At 41.7% G+C, this 21,034-nt stretch overlaps 1 protein-coding gene across 4 annotated transcripts; it reads right to left on the bottom strand.

Moving 5' to 3' along the window:
• Positions 1-3,305: 3,305 nt before the first annotated feature.
• LOC121190481 (RAC-beta serine/threonine-protein kinase-like) lies at positions 3,306-20,966 on the bottom strand. 4 transcript variants are annotated; one of them, XM_041051258.1, is made up of 14 exons: positions 20,808-20,966; positions 18,606-18,765; positions 18,280-18,408; positions 17,997-18,108; positions 17,707-17,857; positions 16,220-16,351; positions 14,684-14,749; positions 13,544-13,612; positions 13,269-13,391; positions 10,587-10,715; positions 6,866-7,080; positions 6,687-6,774; positions 5,901-6,003; positions 3,306-5,736 (listed from the first exon to the last, which is right to left on the bottom strand). In XM_041051258.1, the coding sequence occupies exons 2-14, from the start codon at positions 18,649-18,651 to the stop codon at positions 5,657-5,659; spliced, it is 1,443 nt and encodes a 480-aa protein (XP_040907192.1). In that variant the 5' UTR covers positions 18,652-18,765; positions 20,808-20,966; the 3' UTR covers positions 3,306-5,656. The 4 variants fall into 4 exon arrangements, with proteins under 4 accessions (XP_040907192.1, XP_040907194.1, XP_040907196.1 ...); XM_041051260.1 differs by having other exon boundaries at positions 18,606-18,762; XM_041051262.1 differs by having other exon boundaries at positions 20,819-20,964.
• Positions 20,967-21,034: the final 68 nt, after the last annotated feature.

The following is a 21,034-nucleotide window of genomic DNA, read 5'->3' as shown; positions in this document are numbered from 1 at the left end:
GGAGGGAAATGCAGCATTGCTATGGGCGCTGATACTTGCTGCAAGTCCGCTACGAGCTCACTTTTGCAGGTAGCATGTTGGTTAAAGACCACCCTACCATTACAAGAAAGTCTAGTCTAAGGGCATCTTTCACGTGGCACAAAAATGTGAATAGGCCAAATATTACCCACACTTGATATAGCGATAAGTCCTAACTTCCCCAGCTTCATAAGCTACTGTATTTAAAGTGGAATGGTCCAGCTGTTAATGATTAGTTTGTCCCGACAACAGACTACAACAGTGTCCGGAGACTCCAATTGTTGTGCGCCGTGTTCCCATAGGACATGAACGCAGCGTAGGAGACAGTGGATGTGTGCGGCAACATGTGAGACAGGCGGGCGGAGGCGTGGTCGCTCCCCGGCAGCACGTGTTCTCTGCTGGGGTAGCGTTGAAAAGCGCCGTGAGCCTCCCGTGTGTCTGGACCGGAGCACACGGCAGCTCCACCGTCTCTGACAAACACAGGAGAGACGGAGAGAAGCACAGGGTTACCTGGTTATGTAACACTGTAATTCGGTCGTCCTCCGGAACATGACAACTTAAGGTCTGGCACTTTGTACAGACATTTAATACTCAAAAGCCTCAGTGGGTGTTTTGCTGAAGAGCAGCACTGTATTTGGGTAGTCTGAAATATAAAGCTCCATATGGCCTGTTATTTGCGTGAGGGTGGAAAAAATAAAAAATCTGATTTTCACTCTTACTTTGGGTGTAATCAGGTCAGCATCCAGTCCATATGGATGAGCAGTGAACACTGGCCTTGTTCTCACCTTGCATAAACATGGGTGATATGATCAGAAGTGGGAAAAGCCCATGGAGATATATTACGGATGTGTCATGTGCTAACTTGGCTGCCAAGTAACAAGCCCTGCTTAAAAGGACAGTTATTGTCTCCTGACACTGTGTATTTTATAATCTATTACACTTTTCTGTGCTTTGATGCACAGACACTCTTAAAAGCTTGGTTATGAAATTGTGTTTCCATTTGCAAAACAGCAAGCTCCAAATGATGCTGATTTTCAAAACTCTTCACGTAATCCTCAAAACCATGTGCTGCTGTCAAAAAAAGAAAACAGTAAGAAAAAAAAAAAATCTCACTCCAAGATATAATTTGTCCCCAAACCTTTCCCTGCTCTCTAACTTACGGTAAGTGTTATACCTCAGCATACTCTCACACAGTGGACAGAGCCAGCACAACAACAGGTTTTCTGAGATCGAGGTGAAATATGAACTCAGTGTCGTTACTTGTGCTGATCTGCAAAACCATGTCTACATGATCAGTGTATACAGTACATTACTGTTTGTGTTCAGCCTTTAACTGCTGTTTGCCACAAAGTAGCTTTAGAGACGCAACAAGGGTATTATGTAGTATTATTATTGTGTGTAGTCAGTCTGCTGTGGTTGTGACTGTAGTTACAGTGACAGCAGAGAAATTCATCAACAAGGCTAAATAAGACGAGAGAAAAACTTAAAAACTGAGCACAGTTCAGCAGCTCAGGCCCCACCCACCAGCCTAGGCGACGACATCACCTCCATGGCGTCAATCTGTCTCGCTCAGACAGTGCCCCAAACACCAAATGAGACGCCAAAACAGATGCCACGTTTCTGAGGTATGAAGGTGGAAGTGGAAGACCAGGGCACCGATAAGCAGATATCATCCACTGATACAACCACAACAGGGCAGTTGAAGCTGAGGCCCACTGTAGGGCCTGCACTGAAAATCCAACGAGCAATCCCGTGAGCAGACAGCGGAGCCCCATGAGCCCACATGCCAAAGCAAACAAACAGCTGACAGCAGAGCCCCTGCACAGATCACATCAGAAGTGTGAAGACACCTCTCTCTGATGATGCAAGCTCTCAGCTCTCACAGATTGATGGGTTGGATCGGCTACAACCACGTACCACCTATCACAGCCTGGTCAAGGATCCTCCTTTAGCTAGCCAGGGATGCATCTGTGAACAGCTGAACACGGCACAGAACACAATAAGGCTGCATCGCTCCTAGCCCAGGCGGGAACGCTCAACCTTGCGGACCTTGTCATGGCTCAGATGCAGTTTGAGATGCGTAAACCACCGTTGGAGGTTTCTCATACACAGCTATCCCAGGCACACAACTGGGTGAGCCACTGGCATCAGGCCCAGCAGCTACATGAGCCTCCCTGTGGCTGTTTCCACATTGGTCAGCTGGCTGTAACAGGTAACACGGTAATCTGTTCCTCTGACAGGATCGGGCACGCATTCATGGTCCGAACATCCAGATACCGTCCGTCACACTGCAACTGTTGACAGAGCACTCTCTCCAAATGTGACAATAAAGCACAGTTGCGTGACGCGGTGATGTCGGGGTTCCATCTCCAATGGAGGAACTGCAATGTGTAACCCCTCCTCAGTGTCCTGTCTGGTCAAGGAGGGAGATGGCCACATTGACACACCCTCTCTAAGCAGTGATCTGTCAGTGGTACTGCTTGGTGTTAGGGAAAACAGGCTCCATGGGAGGGCAGCACACCCTCAGTATCTCTCTGGATCACTGCTTGTCAGCAAAGCCTGCAATTAAACAATCCCGAGGGGAATTGAGGAGAGTGGGGTCCATCCCCTCTGCAGCAGAAGCAAGGAGCACTCATCCCGGGGCTTGGATCCAGCCTTGAATGGAGCTGCTGCTGACTTCCTTCACTGTTGGGCTGGCGTGGAAGGAGCACACTGACTCAGTGAACTACTGTCGTCGTGGCCATCAGTGGCGGGACACACATGAGGTGGGTCTTTAGTGCAGATATCCTACAACACTTGAAATTAGAAGAATATTCACAGGAGAGAAATCTGTCTTCAGAGTTGCTGAGTGAAAAAGGGAGGTGAGCCACGAACGCACTGGAGTTACTACCCCTGACTGGGGGCAAACTATCTGGCTCAGGGTCCCGAGGTGGAGGCATGAAGGAGTTAACCAATAGCGAAGCCCATAAGAGGGCGGAGCATGCACGAAGTAGAACACAAATGAGTGAAAAGTGTCAAGGTGGGAAACTCACCCAACTGAGGGCTGGACTAACAAAACCCTTCCTGTCTCAAGGTAAACAGTTGTTTACCTACCACCACTTTAAGTTTGCTTGACATTTGTTGGCTTTATACAAACAAACACCTGGCACCTGTCGTACTAATAAGACTAAGAGATTCAGCACCTCACAGTGCAGGGATGAGAATCAAAACACAACCACCAAAATGTATTAAGACAGTTAAAAAGGTGTATTGGATCATTGTCTTTCAGAATTACATTCATAGACAAATAGAAATGAACTGTTTAATAGAATAATGTAACTGAAAAACACATACATTTTTTTTTTTTTCAACCATTATGAAATTCCTTAATTTGAGACTATCTGAATAGAGGAAGGATGAGGAGAAAACAGCAAGTCCAGAAGTAAAACTAGAAGATAAACAAGACAAAAAAAAAAAACAAAAAAAAACCTAAACAAAAAACTAAACAGAAATAACGGAAATTATTTCAAAACAGCATATGTGGTAAAAGGCTCTGAGAGCAATGGGAAGTTGAGCTGGTTTTTCTTCACCTGCTCCTGACTGCGTGAGACTCAACAGTGTAGCACCGACACAACGTTGGGTGCGTTTTCATTTACAGTGTTAGCACCCAGTATTGCAAATCTCAATGCTGCACCCCTTCGTGGTTACCATTTCATGTTGTTAATAACAAATGGGAAGAACTTAAAATATAACCCTTGCAAGTCCACATTGCACTCAAACACAAAATCTCACAATGGATCATGTTCATGATATAAACAGCTCGCTGGATGATTATTATTATTATTTTTTTTTTAAGTTTTTTTTTTAAGCTCTCCAGCAAAACGTGTCCAATCAAATCTAGTGGCACATTCAAGTCTGAAAAGCAGCAGCAGCAGTGTGGATGCACTGGAGCACTGTAAGAACAGGAAGATTTACAAAAAAATATGAAAAGATACTCAAACGTGCCAGGAGCACGTTAAAAATGTGTCAACTGTCAGCTACAAATGTCAAACTTGTAAAATCTCCAGCAAGTTAAGTTTAAGATGGGTTATGAGTTATGATGTAAGCAAAGACAGGCTTTCGTATAAAGGCTACTAAGATAAGATATTACATAGGTATGAGTGAACTGCAAAAATTACAGAATTAGCTTTGAACGTCAAGAAAGGGCGACATTCTGAGTATGAACACGTTCTCTAAAAGTGCTACGAAATCAGTTTGGTGCTCGGGCTGGTTATACTTAGAAATGTTTCAATGATAGCGCCAATATAACACCTGAGTTTCAGTACAGATACCAAAAAAATGATGCTCTTTGATATGGTGATACCTTACTTTGAGTGTTTGTACATCTGTTTATCATTCAACGGGAAAAAAAAAAAAAAAAAAGAACAAGAAAAAGCCAAAGTTCTCAAATGTTAAATGATGCTGTCTAAACACAAGAAGCTATACAAGTTGAAATTAAATAATCTAAAACTGGCCAAATGTCAGAACTATCTGATCAAAAAAAAAAAAAAAAAAAAAAAAAAGTTAACAGGATTATAAATCTGACCAGACATTTGATGCCAAGTTTTGGTATCTGACAGTTTGGTGTGTGTTTTGCTGATCAAGAAAGATCAAAAAATGTGTTAGAATTAAAAAAGGGAAAAAAAAAACAAAAAAAAAACCTTGTTTAAATAACATATACACCTTGTGCATTAAGGTATTCCCAATTCCCATGAATTGCTGTCGCACTTGACAGATCTGTTAATGAAGATCACAGTCTGAGGTGAGAGCAAACTCATATACCAGTGATTTGTTTTCATTGCATACAGATTAAGAAAAGGACAGCCTCTCTCTCTCTCTCCGACTCCTCACGGTTGACTGAGTCAAAGCTTTTCTCCGTCAAGACACTTTGATCATCGCGTGTTATCCGTTCATCTGTTGTTCCTGACGCACGTCGGGCAAGTGTTGTAGAAAAACGCACACGGTTTGGATTTGATGCCCCTATTTTCTTTAACAGAAAAACAAGAAAGAAACAGACACACACAAACAAACAAACAAAAAAAAATCCACACACATACACCTAACAGAAAAAACACCCAACAAACTGCCACGCTTCTTCCTCCCTCGTATTACGAACCTGTCTTATCACCAGTGGTAACAGCTAGTTCTGAAGAAGAGCACTTTGAGATGTCATGAAGGGACTGTAATGGCTTCTCATGAGACCGTAAAAAAAGGAGAGCGTTATAAAAATGTACAGGTGGTTTACAGTCTGAAAAAGCAGCAGCAGTTGTTGTTGTTGTTTACAGGCCATCCAAAGGTGCTACAGACAAGAGTCCTGATTGTGTTGTTGAGTTGTGCTGATGACTATGTGAGGTACTGAAGTCCAGTTTGATACAGTACAGCCAGTGTGCCCAGGCTTTGTCTGTAGTGTGGATGGAGAGGGTTTCTATAGAGCAATATGGCCGCCAGCTGAGGCACTTAGATCCATCTGGGACAAAAAAAACCTCATTAAAGGTGGAGGTTTTGGTTGTTTATTAAGCTGTAAGGGATGTTCATGCCTCCTGTGTTTTTGTTATGTGTTTGTGTTTGAGTGTTTGAGTGTATGTATGTATGTGTGTGTGTGTGTGCGTCAGAGATGCTATCACTCTCTTATGCTAGCAGAATAGGAGAACTGGGGGAAATGTGCTTGCTGGCTGGGATCCTCACAGTCCAGACTGTTATCTGTAGGGGAATGAGACAGCAGAAGTCGGTCATCGCGTTTCCCACCATGAAACCAGACCTTGATCATGACACAGTGGTGGATCGGGCCGTGTCAGCACACTGACACTATCACCTTTCTAGTTCTACCACAGTTGAGGGAGGGGGGTGGGGGTGGGGGTACTCACATTTGTCCGGAGGAGTGAGCGTGATAGTCTGCGCTGTGAACTCTTCGTCAAAGTACCGGGTGTCTGTCTCTGATGTCACTTGTGGTCTGAAGAGTGCGGTGAGCTGAGGCAGGAAGGGGAAAGGATTAGCATACAAGCCATTCAGTGGGGAAAATACTGGATTTATCCACTAGGGGGAAGATCAGTGCCATATCAGCCCTCACAGACACTGAAATATCTTACTTGAGAACCAACATTAAGTTAATAAAAAAAAAAAAAAAAGAATTTGTAGTCAGTGTTAAGATCACTGTGGGTGATAGTGGAGGAGCTCTATTAATTTACCTTGAAAACTCTTCACCATTGTTGTTTGTTTACAATCTGCTGGCTCTAACTACGCCATTGGAGTGCAGGTTAGCTCAGGTCAGCTATCATGCAAACACATAGCTAAAAGCCAGTGAACACGCTCTCTAAGCTGTGGTACAAGTGATAAGAAATCAGTGCATGTCTTTGTTTTTGGTTTTCATACGGCAAGAAATATCACCATCATCACCTGACGCAATCTGAACAACGGTTACTCATTCCGAGCTGACTGACACAGCAACTGAGAATTTTTCGAGATATGAGCATTTTATCAACGTGTGACTGCGGCTGGAAGCTGGAGTTGATAGTTATTCAACCCAGATCAAAGTCTGTCTGAAATCAGAGATGTGAAGGCTGACTAAGCAGTTCGCCAGGACATCCTCTGTGTGTGTGTGACTTAAGAAACCAAACCTCAGTTGCATTTCCTGTCGCCTCAGAGTGCCTTACCTTCTTCTGTACCACATCCTGCCAGTTGATGCTGATGAAGAACTTGTGACTCATAACTTCTTTGGCATCATTGGGACCTCCACCTAACCTGTCGGTCCGAACAGGATCGTGTAAGAATTAAGTACGTGTTTCCAAAATACACACACACACACACATAGAAGGTCAGTGTGGTCACACACCTCTGTTTGGGGTCCTTCTTGAGCAGGCCAGCCAGCAGGGACTTGGCCTCGGGCGACAGGTTCCTGGGGAAGCGGATCTCCTCCATGAGGATGAGCTCAAACAGGCGCTCGTGGTCCTGGTTGTAGAAAGGAAGACGGCCACACATCATCTCATACATGACGACGCCCAGGCCCCACCAGTCCACCGCCCGGCCATAGTCATTGTCTTCTAGGACCTGAGGACGAGGAGACATTTTGCCTCATTAACGGCAACAATGGCAGAAAGAAGCAACTTTGAATTTGCAACCTTAACTCACTCACTCCTCTGACATATCAGACATGGATCTAAGTGAACAAATGAACCTCTGGAATTTTACAAATTAGCCTCAGCAGTGATCAGCAGGTGGCTGTTACAGCACAGAGGAGAACACACTTCAGAACAAAGGAAAGACATTTCGCAAATACATGACGACATGTTGATAAAAAGATCCAAGTCCAGGAAAACAAAAAATAACATAAAAAAATATGAAGGTTATTCTACATAAGCTCCAGTAAAAACCTTTTCAGGAAATGTCTACTGAGAGTCAACCCCTGCATTCTCTGTTTCAGGAAACCAGAGACAATTAAACATGCATGATGCTTCAGACGCAAACATTTCAGAGGAAACACACACACAAAGTCCTCCGACCTCCTCACTTCTTAAACACTTTGTGTTTTAGATTCGACATCAGTTGCTAAAATAGGCATTTTTGCCCATCAGTCTACGCTCAGTAACCCATAATAACAAAGTGAAAACATATTTTAGATACTTTTGTAAGTTTGTTATTATTTATTATGCCAAAGGGACAAAGTACTAACAGTCTTAATACTTTTATATATGAGAGATTTCAGTTTTTGATTTTTCATAAATTTGCAAAAAATAAAACATAAAAAAATACAATAAATACAATAAAGTGTTCAAAAAGTGGAGGGCTCTGACTGCTTCCTGAAATCATACATATCACTATTTAACATATCTGATATTTAATACATCACTACAGGAAGAAGAAGACTGCAAGCGGGAAAACAACAGTTTTGTTTTACGCTCATGTTTTCCAGCGCTCTGCAAATGTTTTATGAAGAAGGAATGGAAACTCAGTGAGTAACACCTAATGTAAAAAAAAAAATATATATTTGTTTCTTTCACCTTTAATCATGACACGGTGTGCGTGATGCAGCCGTGACACATCGCCTTCAGAGGCTTTCTATTTGCTGCGCGAGGGAGAACATCTTGCTTTAGCCATTGACTGCAGCAACGCCACTGAGAATGTTTAAATCAACAATCAAGATGAATGAATCTTGCTGTGTATAAAAAAAAAAGAACAATAAAGAAACGTCTTGTTCTGTCTGATCAACACACCAAATCAAATTCTCACATTTCAATCAATTAATCAAATGAAGAATCAAACATAAATTCTGATATAAGAGACAAAAGAAACAGCCCATCAAGTAACTGGTATTTAACCATCTGGGGAAAACCCTTTGCAGTCAGTGACGGACTCGCAGACATCAGCAGACACTTCCCTTCACTGCAGCTACTACTGATTCTTGTTTCACCTGATCTTTGATCCTGAGCTCTGCCAGTTTCTGCTTGTACTTTTCTGTGAACTGCAGCCTGGCCTTTCTGTTTTTGAGGTTTACCAGGTGTTTACATCTTGTGGTCAATCCTCTGAGGTTCTGGAAATGAATGTCTTCTCTTGATCATTGACGAGGAAACACGTGCAGGCCATTAAGGGCTACTGACTCTCAATCAACGCTGAGGCATGTGTGAGCTCAGCTGGCCCAACAAGCATTTAACAGCCACGTGTCCAATTACTTTTGAACCTTTGCAATTTGAGCAGTACGTGTTAAAAGAGCCATCACTCCCACACAGTTCTTCTATTGAGGTAAACCTACTGAAAGAAAAGCTGGCACGTGACACTTTCATGTCGTATCCACTACTTTACTTCAAAGTGAACGTGCTGAAGCTCAGAGCCCGAAGAACAAAAATGTCTAACAGCTTAATGTGCAGTGTGATCCTTAGGAGGGATTCTGTGATGCTTACTAATAAATACAGGCCCTAGTAAACATCTCATCTGTTGCTTTTTAATCACACTTTTATCATATATACACAGACACACACAAAATAAACTGCAGCAACTTTGTGTGAAGCAGACTGTGGTGGTACATTTATGTAGTGGAGACACAGGCAGGAATCCTCCTAGTGGCACCAACAGATAGTGGCAGCATGTGGCACACTGTCGGCAGCTCGCCATCAACTTGGGTTGGGGTTGAGTATCGTAGTGTCTTTTCGCAACAGGTAAGCGGCCGTAAATCTTTTTTTTTTTTTTTTAGGATGATTGCTGGGCAACTACGTTTGACTTTTTTGTTTTTCCGCTCATTTTATGTAACTACCTCTGCCACAAAGGTTATCAACTCGTCCATTTTGAAACTACTCACTAACCCTGTGTTTTTATTGCATGACCGTAACTGCAAACATACCTGTATAAACACAGGTTTAAGTAAGTTTAAGTTTTAACAAAGGGAACATTATTGTGATTTAAATCGCAGCAGCTATAGGACAACAGTAATTACTAATCCTTTCAAAAAAGTGGAACAGCTCGAGTAAAAAATCCTGAAGGCACAGAAGGTTGTGCTGGCAGAATTTAAATATCAGCCAACGTTGACTGTGAGTGATTTACTAAACTGTACTGCATGTTCCTCCTGAAATGACCCTTTGTGGCGTTTGCTTGCTCTCCTGTGGCAGCTGAAGGTCTGACCACTGACGTAAGTGAAGTAAATAATTAGGAATTTTCAGAATTGTATATATATATATATATATATATATATATATATATATATATATTTAAATTATTATTATTTTTAAACATTTTTGGGGCATTTTATGCCTTTTTTATAAGGACAGTGTAGATATGACAGGAAAACATGACGGGACAGAGAGATGGGTGGTGAAGCAGGATTTGAACCATGGACACTGCTATTATGACACACGCATCTTAGCTAGCAAGCTGCTGGAGCATGCCATATGTTTTCAATTAATATTTCAGTATTTATACACTTAACTATAGCACTTCAACTAAACAGTGTTTCTGTTGGTAACAACAAAACAGGCTTTATTACATTGTTATTCAGCAAATGATCTTATTTTATTTTCTAAGGAAAGGAAAACCAGATGGGTTAGATTCGCTCTTATCCCGACTCTCTTGTTTTCCAGTAACCACTACACAGCAACCTGAGCTTATCTACACATTTTATAGCTGACCAAAGTAACGTGCCTACACATTTCTGTGGCTGTGGCAACATGCTGGTACTTCTCTCACACACCAGGAAATACTCACTTCCCACAACAAACCCACCAAGTTAGGCTGAGCCACACACACACACACACACACACAGGTGCTTAGGCTGCTGTTACACTGCTGAGTGATGAGAGAGGAGGCAGGGGAACTGCTGAGGACTTCATTTGGAAACTGCTAAAATAAAATGTTGTTATAACTATCAGTGAAAATAACGAGCCAACCGTATTTCCTCAATCAACCTCAACCTCAATCCCCTCTGTTTGGTGAGTATGGCAAGTTAAAATTACTTCATAAAGGACGTCAAAGCCAAGTGGAGGTGCCACTAGGAGGATCCCAGACAGAAAATGGGACCGCTTGTGTAGAGGTCAGCTGTGTTTCAGCACGTGTCATTGTCAGCATCTTACCTCAGGTGCTAGATATTCGGGAGTTCCACAGAAGGTTTTCATGGTAGCATCTGGAGTGATGCCCTCCTTACATAGGCCAAAGTCGGTGATTTTGATGTGGCCATCTTTGTCCAGCATCAGATTCTCCAGCTGAGAGAGAATGAAATAAAAATACGCGTCTGATGTGAGTTCCACAGAGGCACAGAAATAAATACTGACCTATTTTAAAACTAAAAAGTTAGCCACCCTACACAGAGACCTACTCACAACCACAGGTGGGTGGTAAAGAGTTACATTCATCTACTCAAGTATTTCCAATAAACTGCACTTGTAGAATTGTTGACACGGAGCTGATAGAGTTGTTTAATAATACTTACTTACTTTACTATATACACACAGTATACCACACTTTAAAACTACGACCATTCCTTCTTCCTGTTTTAATATAAATATTCAATCTAACTCTGGGGGCACACATCTGTATTTAGCAGTTGATTCATTATGAAACATCACATCATTGTCTCCTATGGAGTCTAAATGAGCCAGCTAATAAGAAGAAGAAAGACCAGAGTCTTCAGAGTCCATCAACGGGCCAACCAGAAATCATGTATTACAGCACATGTCTGCGGATGCTTCTTTGTTAATCTCATGTCAATTTCTTAGAGCCATCGTCCCACAAGAAAACTCTTCTCATTCGTCTATGGGTATGTCCCATATGTGGCTAAAATGAGACATAAACCTGAATTGGACATGGGAATTCTGTGGTCACACGCCGTCTTGGTGCATATGCAGCAGATTACCTAATTAGGAGATGATAATGATGTGGCATTTCATCACGAAAAGAAGAGAGGAAAAACTCTGACAGCAGTGTGTAGATACTTTTATACTCTAACTCAATTAACTGCATTGATAAATGCAATGCAATACAAGTACTTGAGTACTAGTATCTAGTATTAATAAAGTTTTTTTTTGGCTACTCTACCCACCTCTGTTCACAACTAACAGCCATGTTTCCATGGCAACATTCAGTAACACCTGCTGACGCTGCCGTGGTACCGAGACACTGTGAATGTTGTGTTTTTTTTGTGGACTTTTGTATATCATGTCATATATATATGGTATTTTCTGTTGTATGTTTTATTTTAATATGTTGTGTAGCAGCTATTTTGTCCAGGTTCTCTCTTTCAAAAGAGTTTTTTTTTTCTTTTTTATCTGAATGGGACTTCCTGGTAAAATAAAAAGGAAAATAACCATACAATAAAATAATAAAGCCCCAGTACACAGCAGTGAGGACATGGTTGCTAATTTTCATTCATTCAAGGAAACTCTCTTGAGCCTGACTGATAGGTTAGCTGAGGCACTGAGCCCTGCCATGATAAGAAGCCACAGCAGCTCAACTCTGCTACACTGTGATGGGATTCTTTTCAAGACTGGCAACTTTTTGGAATCGTTAAAACTCTACGCTGAATTTTCTCAGTAAAACACTGTGGTTGTGTAAAACAACAATTCATGGCAAATTAGTCACACAATGATATGATGATTAAGATCATTTCAGTCACATACAGCAGGATTACGCAGCTGTAGTTCTTAAGACAAACAAAAACAAATATTTAGAATTCCTTTTTATGGGGGGTCCTTTACATTCTTTAACTTTACATTCACAGTCTCTTCCTACTGAATAGTTAGATAATAGTTTTTGAAAAATTTCAAGATGGCCCACTTTACATTCTCTCCATAATGAGTCAACATTTCAGCCCCATAAAAATACACTGGCCCATTTAGGACACATACAACTGTCTGTCCTCTCTCCTTGTTGTACATTAGTCGGTTCCCCTTACAAAATTCCATGTGAACTGAACCAGCTTCAGCTTGGTAATGTTTAAACATTGTCATTTCATCAGATATTATAGGTTACCTGTTGAGAGTTATTATTCAACCATATATGAGGCAACAAAGGAGCATTATGCCACCTCTCACTGTCACGGTCACATCAGGGAAAACTGCCAAATGTGGACATTCAGTGAGAAACTGACATCACTTTCAAACTTAACATTCAATGGAGCATTTCCCTTCGGCGGCATATGCTGATTCCACTATCAGTTAAAATGTTCCTGTTGTATAACCCGTACTCTGAGTTCTGACTCTCACACAAGGTTGGAGATCTACACAGATCCAAGAAAGCAGCGTGGAAACCGCTCAGCTGCAGCTTCTCGTTTTTAAGCCGGTGCTGAGAGTTGCTTCCGCTGGTTAAAATGACAGACGTCACCAGTGGTACGTCACGTCAGCTGCCACTAATACTGTGAGTAACTTGATGACAGGCCTAAATTAAACTTGGCTGTTGTAGGTTTGTGTGATCTCTGCACACCGCTGTCAGTACTTGTCAAAGACAGCTTGTGAGGGAAGAGCCCTCTGAAACTGTACAACCACAAATGAACGGAGTGTTTCTTTAGTTCCAAAGAATCCAGCAGGGTGAGACATCCTCTTTATAGCAGATCACATTGCTATAAGGGATGGAATTCTCCCAAATGAATTTGAAGTAATTTATATAAGTATTGGATCAGCAGATATCCAATATTAAAGGACTCTGCTCTGCTGATCGGGATTGGGATATCCCTAGTCCTGGCAAAATCTATTTGGTTTCCACCCCATATGGATACTGTGTCTCCCATAGTTTCAGGACGGATGGATGTAATGAGTATTCACCTTCAGATCACGGTAAACGACGTCACGTGAATGAAGGTACTCGAGCGCTGACACAATCTCTGCACCGTAGAAGCGCGCCCGGTCTTCTGTGAAAACTCGTTCCCGCGACAGGTGGAAGAAGAGCTGGAAGAGACCAGAGCCGGTGAAGTCAAACACTCCCCCCCGCCCCCCCGTTACAGGAAATCTGTCCGAGCGTGCTGTTAGTGCTGCTGCAAGCTGTTGACGTTAGTGTATCTCCATGTGACTGAGACATGTGTGCGTGTGTGTGGTCTCACCTCGCCTCCGTTGGCGTATTCCATTACAAAACAGAGCCGATCGTTGGTTTGGAAAGCATATTTCAGTGTCTGCAGGAACAAAGTGAAGGCATCAGGAAAAAAAACAACAAGGTGCTGAATCTGTGCACACATCACACTATCCTAGTGTTACTCTTTGCCATCACATGAGGGAAATTAAAAAACATAACAGTGAAATCGGAGGAGGCTCCTGATCAGGTGTGATGAATGTCCATTTAAGGAGCCTCCAATTTCTATCTTTCAGTCATATAACAAAGCTCTAACAGTTGTTTTTAATGGTGATGATATGGATGATTAAATTCCTGCTGAAAACACTACACTGTGTTTCTTCACAGAAGACTGAAATGTTCAAATTTAGAGATATTTATTATCTGAGCTGAATACTGGCTGCTTACATCCAGCATTACTGAAGAAAATAATGGGGCTGCCTTCTAAGTTTCGATGATTCAGATCATCATTGGAGGAGCCAGGGTTTCAAACCCCCGCACTGTTCGTCAAATCATAAGCATTTATTTTACACAGGGAAACAGAATGGCAGGTTCCCAAGTTTTAGAAAGCTATTTTTTTTGTCACCATCTTAGTGTAGCATGTGCGCTTCACAGTATATCTGAGGTATATGGTGATAAACATAACATTTTGACCTGATGATGGCACTAGATGAAAAGTGAGAGGGTCAAAAAAGTTATTACAATTCATCCTAAGAGAAACATAAATGTCTGTGTGTTTGATGTGAACATGAACTGAAGCTCCTGAGCTGTATCTGCAGGACTTTATACATCGCAATGCTGATTGGATACTCGCCAAAAATAAGCAGGTGTTCCTAACAAAGTGCTCTGTGATTGTATTTCAGTCTGGTTCAACGTGGTGGACTGATTGACACTGGTGTCCCTTGAGCTACTATGTGTTGCTAACGTGGCTAAAACACACTGTATGGAAAAAATACTCCGTTCATGCTGACATGTACTGTCAGTGCTGAGCCAATCATCCAGCAGGAGCTCAGCACTGAGAACGTTCAGACTGACCTGGGGACATCTTAAGTGAGCGTCTCATGCAGGTCTACATGAGACAGTGCTGTAAAAAAAAACACAGACCATCAAGCAGGCGATTTGTAAGCGTTCTCACCGTCAGGAAGGGGTGACGTGTGTTTTGTAACACTCTGCTCTCTGTAACTGTGTGGGCCACCTCATCCTGCCAACAAACACATTAATGTCATGAGGACTGAAAACATGCAATACGAAAAAAAAAACAAAAAAAAGGCATGAAGGTGGTAACACTGTGGTTTGACATGGTCTTCTGTTTTAATCAGAGAACAGCAAAGAGTCCACATGTTCACGCTCTGGTCTCTCAACTTTTTTCTGCCACTCTGTTCCTGAATGAGCAACGGCCCCAGCACGGCATCATTACCAACAGGAATCTCAAATGAAGCCAGCAATAATTGAAATGTGTGTGGCAGACAGACAGCAGACAGCTGATGTGTAAGACTAGGCTATTGGGGCTCTACAGCGGCACGGTGATGCACTGCAGAAGAACAAGTACTCTGCTACAAGAGACCTGAGCTCCCTGGAAGAAAATTTGGAAAATATAAAAGACTCAGGAAAACAGCAGAATTTCTAACACTGCAATGAAGCATATGAGAAATACATAAAATTCAATCTAAGTATGTGCGCAACTGTGCCCTGGTGATTGATCTGGACACCTTTATCGTGGCTCATAGGTCACTTCCTGGTGTTTTGAACGCCTATTACTAAATCACTCTGTGTGGATTTGGTGCCAGATCAGTAATTCTCCAGACTGGTCCGTGCCGTGTTGGCTGCTGGAGCGTGCAGTTCAGCACAGCCACTCGTCATTTTCGGTTGTGGCATTGAAGCTGAGTATCACCTCTGTCCATCAGTATGCTGTGAAACTCTCTTTACGGCCCTTTCAGGTCACACGGTCAGACAGAGTTCTCTTTACTCACAATAAAGAGGAAACGCAAAAGTCCTGTGTTTACATATGTGCTGTCCAACATGTTAACATAAGAACCTGTGGTATTTTTGATAACTAGAGTGACAAGTGCTCAGTCTCCCATCACCATAGTCGGTGGCATGTAGCAGCAAAACAAGACGCAAACACAGCAAGAGTAAAAATGGGTGAGGACAGGGTTAATAGCCAAAATATCTGGTGAAAGCCCTACAGCCCTTCAACACAACAGAACGCCCTCAGTTTAGCTCTGATAGCCAATTATCATAGCTCCTACGGGTAATTGGTCCCTAAATAACTGAAATGATCAGTTGTGTTATTAACTTGACTTGTTTTGTCTTACACCAACAGATGTTTTCATTCAGCTCTAAATGAAACGACTCGAACAGACTCAGATTCGATGAAATATCATTGAACCCATCCCTACGATGTGTTTCAACCAAGGCAAGAGAACCTACTTACCTACATAAGGTTAGGGAAAGAATATGGTCTTTGTAAATAGTAAACATACTGTGAAAACTTATTTGCAGCCTGAGATAATATCACCACACTAGAAATCATACTGCTGGCCCTCTGGTGTCACCCCTGAAGGTATGGAGATGCTTTGCGGGAGCAAAGTGGCAGAATGACTAAAACAAATAGTTTCCACACACACACACACACACACACACAGTCACACACAGGGCACCTCGTACTCACCTTGGCTATTATGACCTCTTTGCGCAGTATTTTCATGGCGTAATGTACTCCAGTGGACTTCTCTTTGACCAGAATCACCTTGCCAAATGTTCCCTTGCCAAGTAGCTTTAGATACTCAAAGTCACTCATTGTCTGTAAAGTACACAAAGCCTGGGCGTGAGGATTCGTTAGGAACGTGGATTTTAAAACATCTGTGCAAAAATGGCTACAATTAAAATAAAAACACAAGTCTGAGAAAAGAAATCTTCAGGTAGAAATGAGCTACACTGCACATTGTTTGATGAGGTTCAGTCAAAATGGTTTCACACCATATATCTATTTTAAAACACTAAAACATATTCTCCTAATTCTAAAACAAAAACCACAATGCTCCGTGTTCTTTAAAGAGGCAGTCTGAGATTTCAGTCCCAGTTGGTTTAGCGACACCTGTAGTTACTGGTGGTGACGGCCAAAACTACACGGGCTGCAGAATTCTGGAAGCAGCAAAACAGACCACTGTTGTTTAAATAAACAAGTCAGATAATAACTGACCTTTTTCCATCATTCTGTGAGCAGCTGTGATCTTATTTTATGCTGCACACAGCATGAGTCTGACAACATCAGGGCACACACCACAGATCAGTGTCATCAATTCAGAAACTGTCCAAATGTGAAATATGGTCTCACTCTCCCCTTCTGTTCCTGAGCTACAGAGCTGAAACACAGCCAGGAAAAGTGAAGTTGACCTTTGACCTTTTGGATATAAAATGTCATCACGTCATCATTTTTATTCTCTGAGACGGTGTGAATTTTTTTTTTTTTTTTATCATAACTAGTATATGAATGAATTTTGTGAGGTCATGGAGACCTTTGACCACCAGATTTTAAAACAGTTCCAGTGAACGTTTTTGCCAAACTAGAATTTGGCAAGAAATTTCCTCAAGGCATTCCTGAGATATTGCATTGGTCTCAGAAGGAAGGCTCACTGCGAATCAATACAAAGTTGTTCTGAGCGATCAGCTTTATCATTCCATGAAACATTTCTATCCTGATGGGAGGGATCTCTTCCTGGGTGACAATGCCCCCATCCATAGGACAAGAGGGCTCACTGACTGGTCTGAGGAGACACCAGATCCCAACCTAACTGAACACCTATGGGAGATTTGGGACCAACATGTCAAGACAGTGTCCTCCACCAACATCATCAAAACACCAATGAGGGAATATCTTCTGGGAGAATCCTTCCAGTGGAGTCCAGAGACTTGTAAGATGAGGCTGTTCTGGTAGCACATGGTGGCCCAACACTTTACTTAAGTTGGTTTTTCCTTTGATTTGTCACCTGTCTGTATAAGAACACCTCAAAAACGAGCATTGCATCCATGTTTGTGTTTTCAAATTCCTTTGCAAGGAAACAACTAATCATTGCAAAAGTTTCATTGTATTCATTAAGTATTTTGATCAAACTAGAGCTCTCTATCCTCTATGTCCCCAACAACTGATCCTCTCACCACTTTGTTGCGGCTCTTGGACATGGCCACCTCCATCTCCTCCAGGCTGCTTTCGCTGGGTGAACCAAACATATCCATTGGCTCCTCATCCTCCTGTTCTCGCATCTTCAGGCTATTTGCCACAGACTGGATTGTCCGCATCCATTCCTCTCTGGGAAGCAAAAATCCAAGACGTTGTCAGGTATCACATCACTGGGTATCACTTAAACCCCCCCCATAGTTTGACACAATCCTCTTGGGGAAAAAAAAAAACCCAGCTAGCGTGGTGTAATCTTTTACCCTGTTCTTACCTCTCCTCATTGCTCTCCACATGAAAGGTGCGTTCAATGACAGTGGTCCACTGTAGGCAACGGATGACAAATGTGTTAGGCCGGGGTCTTTCTGTCTTCATTAACTGGCATTCTGTGAAATACACAAATAAGATATTAACAGGAAGCTGCTTAAGATTTTAAACTGGGATTGAAACAGTATGAAACTCATAACATCCAGCTGATATTTTTGGGAAGTAGAAAGCAAATGGTTATCAAGACACAGCCATGTTGTGAGTTATATTTTACCATAAGGAGGACAAACCTGCCACTGAGAAGTTGTTGAGTGGTGGCGAAGTCTGGTCATTTAGATCAGGCTTCTCCTTGTAGCCAATGAAGGAGCCATCACTCTTCAGGATGAAATACCTGGGCCTCCATGTTTTGATATATTCACCTGGGTCAGAAAAAGAGATGTAATTTGAGTACATTTAATTAATAGGAACACCAATTAAAAGGTTCTGAACATTAATCCTTTTGTTAAGAGGTTCTCAAACATTTTCTGGCGTGCCACCCTTATATATATAGAGAGTATCAAACAGTATCTATTTATAACACTTGTAATGCCAAGCCTTTGTCAGCACGATACCTTACCTCTTTTGTGAAGCCATCCCTCTCTGACTATATTAACTTCATTCATGGTGAGAGATGTGTTTCAGAGAGGGTCAGGAATGGGAGGTCGGGGAGGGGAACACTGGATTTCTCTTTTGGGCCTGTTCAAGTCTCAGTCAGTTTAAAGTCCAAACAGTACCTGCTGAATGAAAGAGCAGTGCAGGTGAAATATGAGCTACAGTCACCGGTGGTTACAAAGGGCAAATTCAGCTTGTTTTATTTCCAGACCAACAGTTTCAAGTCTTACGAAGCTAGATTTAACATTTAAGAATCTTTTTAAATGCAAGACAAACCCAGTGTAATAACTGATGAACATAATATCAGGATCCTTCACATATCTGACATTCACATTATGTAATTTTAGCACTTTTGTAGACTTTCGTCATCTGAACATGACCCCATGCAGAGGAAGTAACAGGGGAGAGCTATATGATATAATGGTGTTCAGTATGACAGCACATAGTGCTGCAACTAAGTCTTATTTCCATCATTGATAACTATGTGATCACTTAATTTACTAGTCTATCAAATGAAAAAAATAAATATAGTGAGAAAAAAAAGTTCTGGAAGCTCATGGTGACGTCTTCAAATGCCTTGTTTTCTTCAATCATGGCAAAACCCAAAGGTTTAAATACCTGCCACTCTAGTTTGATTCACCAATTATAATGATTACTCAATTACCAAACTGCTGCAAATTCATTTTCTGTTGACTGAATAATCAGTGAATCCAATAACTGTTTCAGATCTGACACTACAGTTTAATCAGTATGGTTCTGAAATGTATTTAGTTGTGACTGAATATTGTTAATGTGACAGATTTTTATCAGCCCATTAATCATATTCATAAACATCACAGAAATCCCCCCACAGGTGCAATCACCAAATCCTTAACAGAGACATTCTAAACAGGAGTAGTTAAGTGTACATAGCAGGTTTACAAAACACGTTCAAATTAAGTATTTATCAAGTATTTAAACGTCTTAACAGTTTTAGTTAGTTAAGCTCAATGTTATTAATGTAACAGCCCTCGCTGTCCACTCCCACGGACGACACAACTCAACTATTTCTAACAAACGGTTCATAAACATAATAATGCAATGCTGTTAATCTGCATTATTCCGCCGCACATGTGAGACATAACCCTGCCGTCTTCCACCAATAAGTACACTTGACGGCAATGCTAAACAGTGTGAACCTTAACTAGAATTGGAGTTATTACTGAAATCAAATGCAGAATTGGACAGGAAACACTAGATAAATTCGAACCTCTGCTAAAGGTTGTTCTAAATTTCTATGTGGTTAATTTCCGGCAAGGGTGTACTTTTACCCAGAGTTTGGTGTCTGATCTGACCATCGAACAGAGAAGGTTACTGGAGGAAGAGGGACTACATTTACAACTAATGTCTAACGCTGCCGTTACATTAACACATACTGGGAAATATGTAACTCAAGTAAGTTAGAGTTAGACAAAGAAAACGTTAAATTATTAGTTACTGTAGTTTAAGATTCGTGCTTATCACTCGAATCACGGTACTGAGCTAACTTACAGCTAATCTCGCTGTGGTTGGCTGTTAGCTCGGCTGTCGTTTTAAGTTACTAAGCTAACGCTAACGCTGGCACTCCAGCGCTGAGAACAGTTAGCGTTAGCTGTATGCTACCAGTGATAAGTTAACTTTCAACGAACCATTTACGGACTACGCTAAGACCTGTAAATCTAGTTAGTTAGTAACCCCAACGACATTTGGCAATGAATCTATATTCACTGTGCACATGAACCACCAACACATCAAATAATGATTCCTGACTTTCAAATACATACCATCTAAATTAAAACCAACTTTGCTAATTAAAGCTTAATATCATGTTTTAAGTTAAGTGTTTTACGGCTAAAAGCACACGTTCATGCTTTCCAAAAGATACTTCAGCGGGTGTTTACCGCTGCATCGTAATGTTTGTAAGAGATTGCCTTATCTACAGTAAGTTGGAAATGTTTGTTTATTCTTTGTAAATGCTGTCTTACATTAGCGATCATATGCCTTCTTGTAGATTACTGTTGCAGCATTGCTAACAGCAAGGTAGTCAAAGAACTATTCTTATTAGCTGTGACTTAACTAGGCCCCCTCAACTAATCGCGTAATCCGCTACATTTTACACGTAGTGATATAACAAGAAGATTTAACACACATTTCACTGACTTTATCCCACGTTGCTCTCGTTTCAGTGCAGTTTTGACAGGCTAAATCCGGCGAAGGCCATCCACCCAGGAAAACACCACGGACTCTTCTTCGTCGTCTTCTGCGTCTTCTTCTTCTACTGCTTCTTCTTCTCCCTCCGCCTGTATTCTTCTTCTTCTTCTTCCTCTTTTTCTTCTGCTGCAGTCGAGGCGCAGCAAACGCGCATTGCTACCCTCC

This window comes from Toxotes jaculatrix, chromosome 12 (genome assembly GCF_017976425.1).
Source record: "Toxotes jaculatrix isolate fToxJac2 chromosome 12, fToxJac2.pri, whole genome shotgun sequence".
Lineage (NCBI taxonomy): Eukaryota > Metazoa > Chordata > Actinopteri > Toxotidae > Toxotes > Toxotes jaculatrix.
This window is presented reverse-complemented; position numbering and strand designations above follow the sequence as displayed.

Coding starts and splice junctions, on each gene's coding strand:
- LOC121190481 (XM_041051258.1), bottom strand. CDS start 18,651: ATGAATGAAGTTAATATAGTCAGAGAGGGATGGCTTCACAAAAGAG. Junction 10,716..13,268: donor TCGTTTACCGTGATCTGAAG/GTGAATACTCAT, acceptor ATTCTCTCTCAG/CTGGAGAATCTGATGCTGGA. Junction 5,737..5,900: donor GCTCACTCCTCCGGACAAAT/GTGAGTACCCCC, acceptor ATTCCCCTACAG/ATAACAGTCTGGACTGTGAG.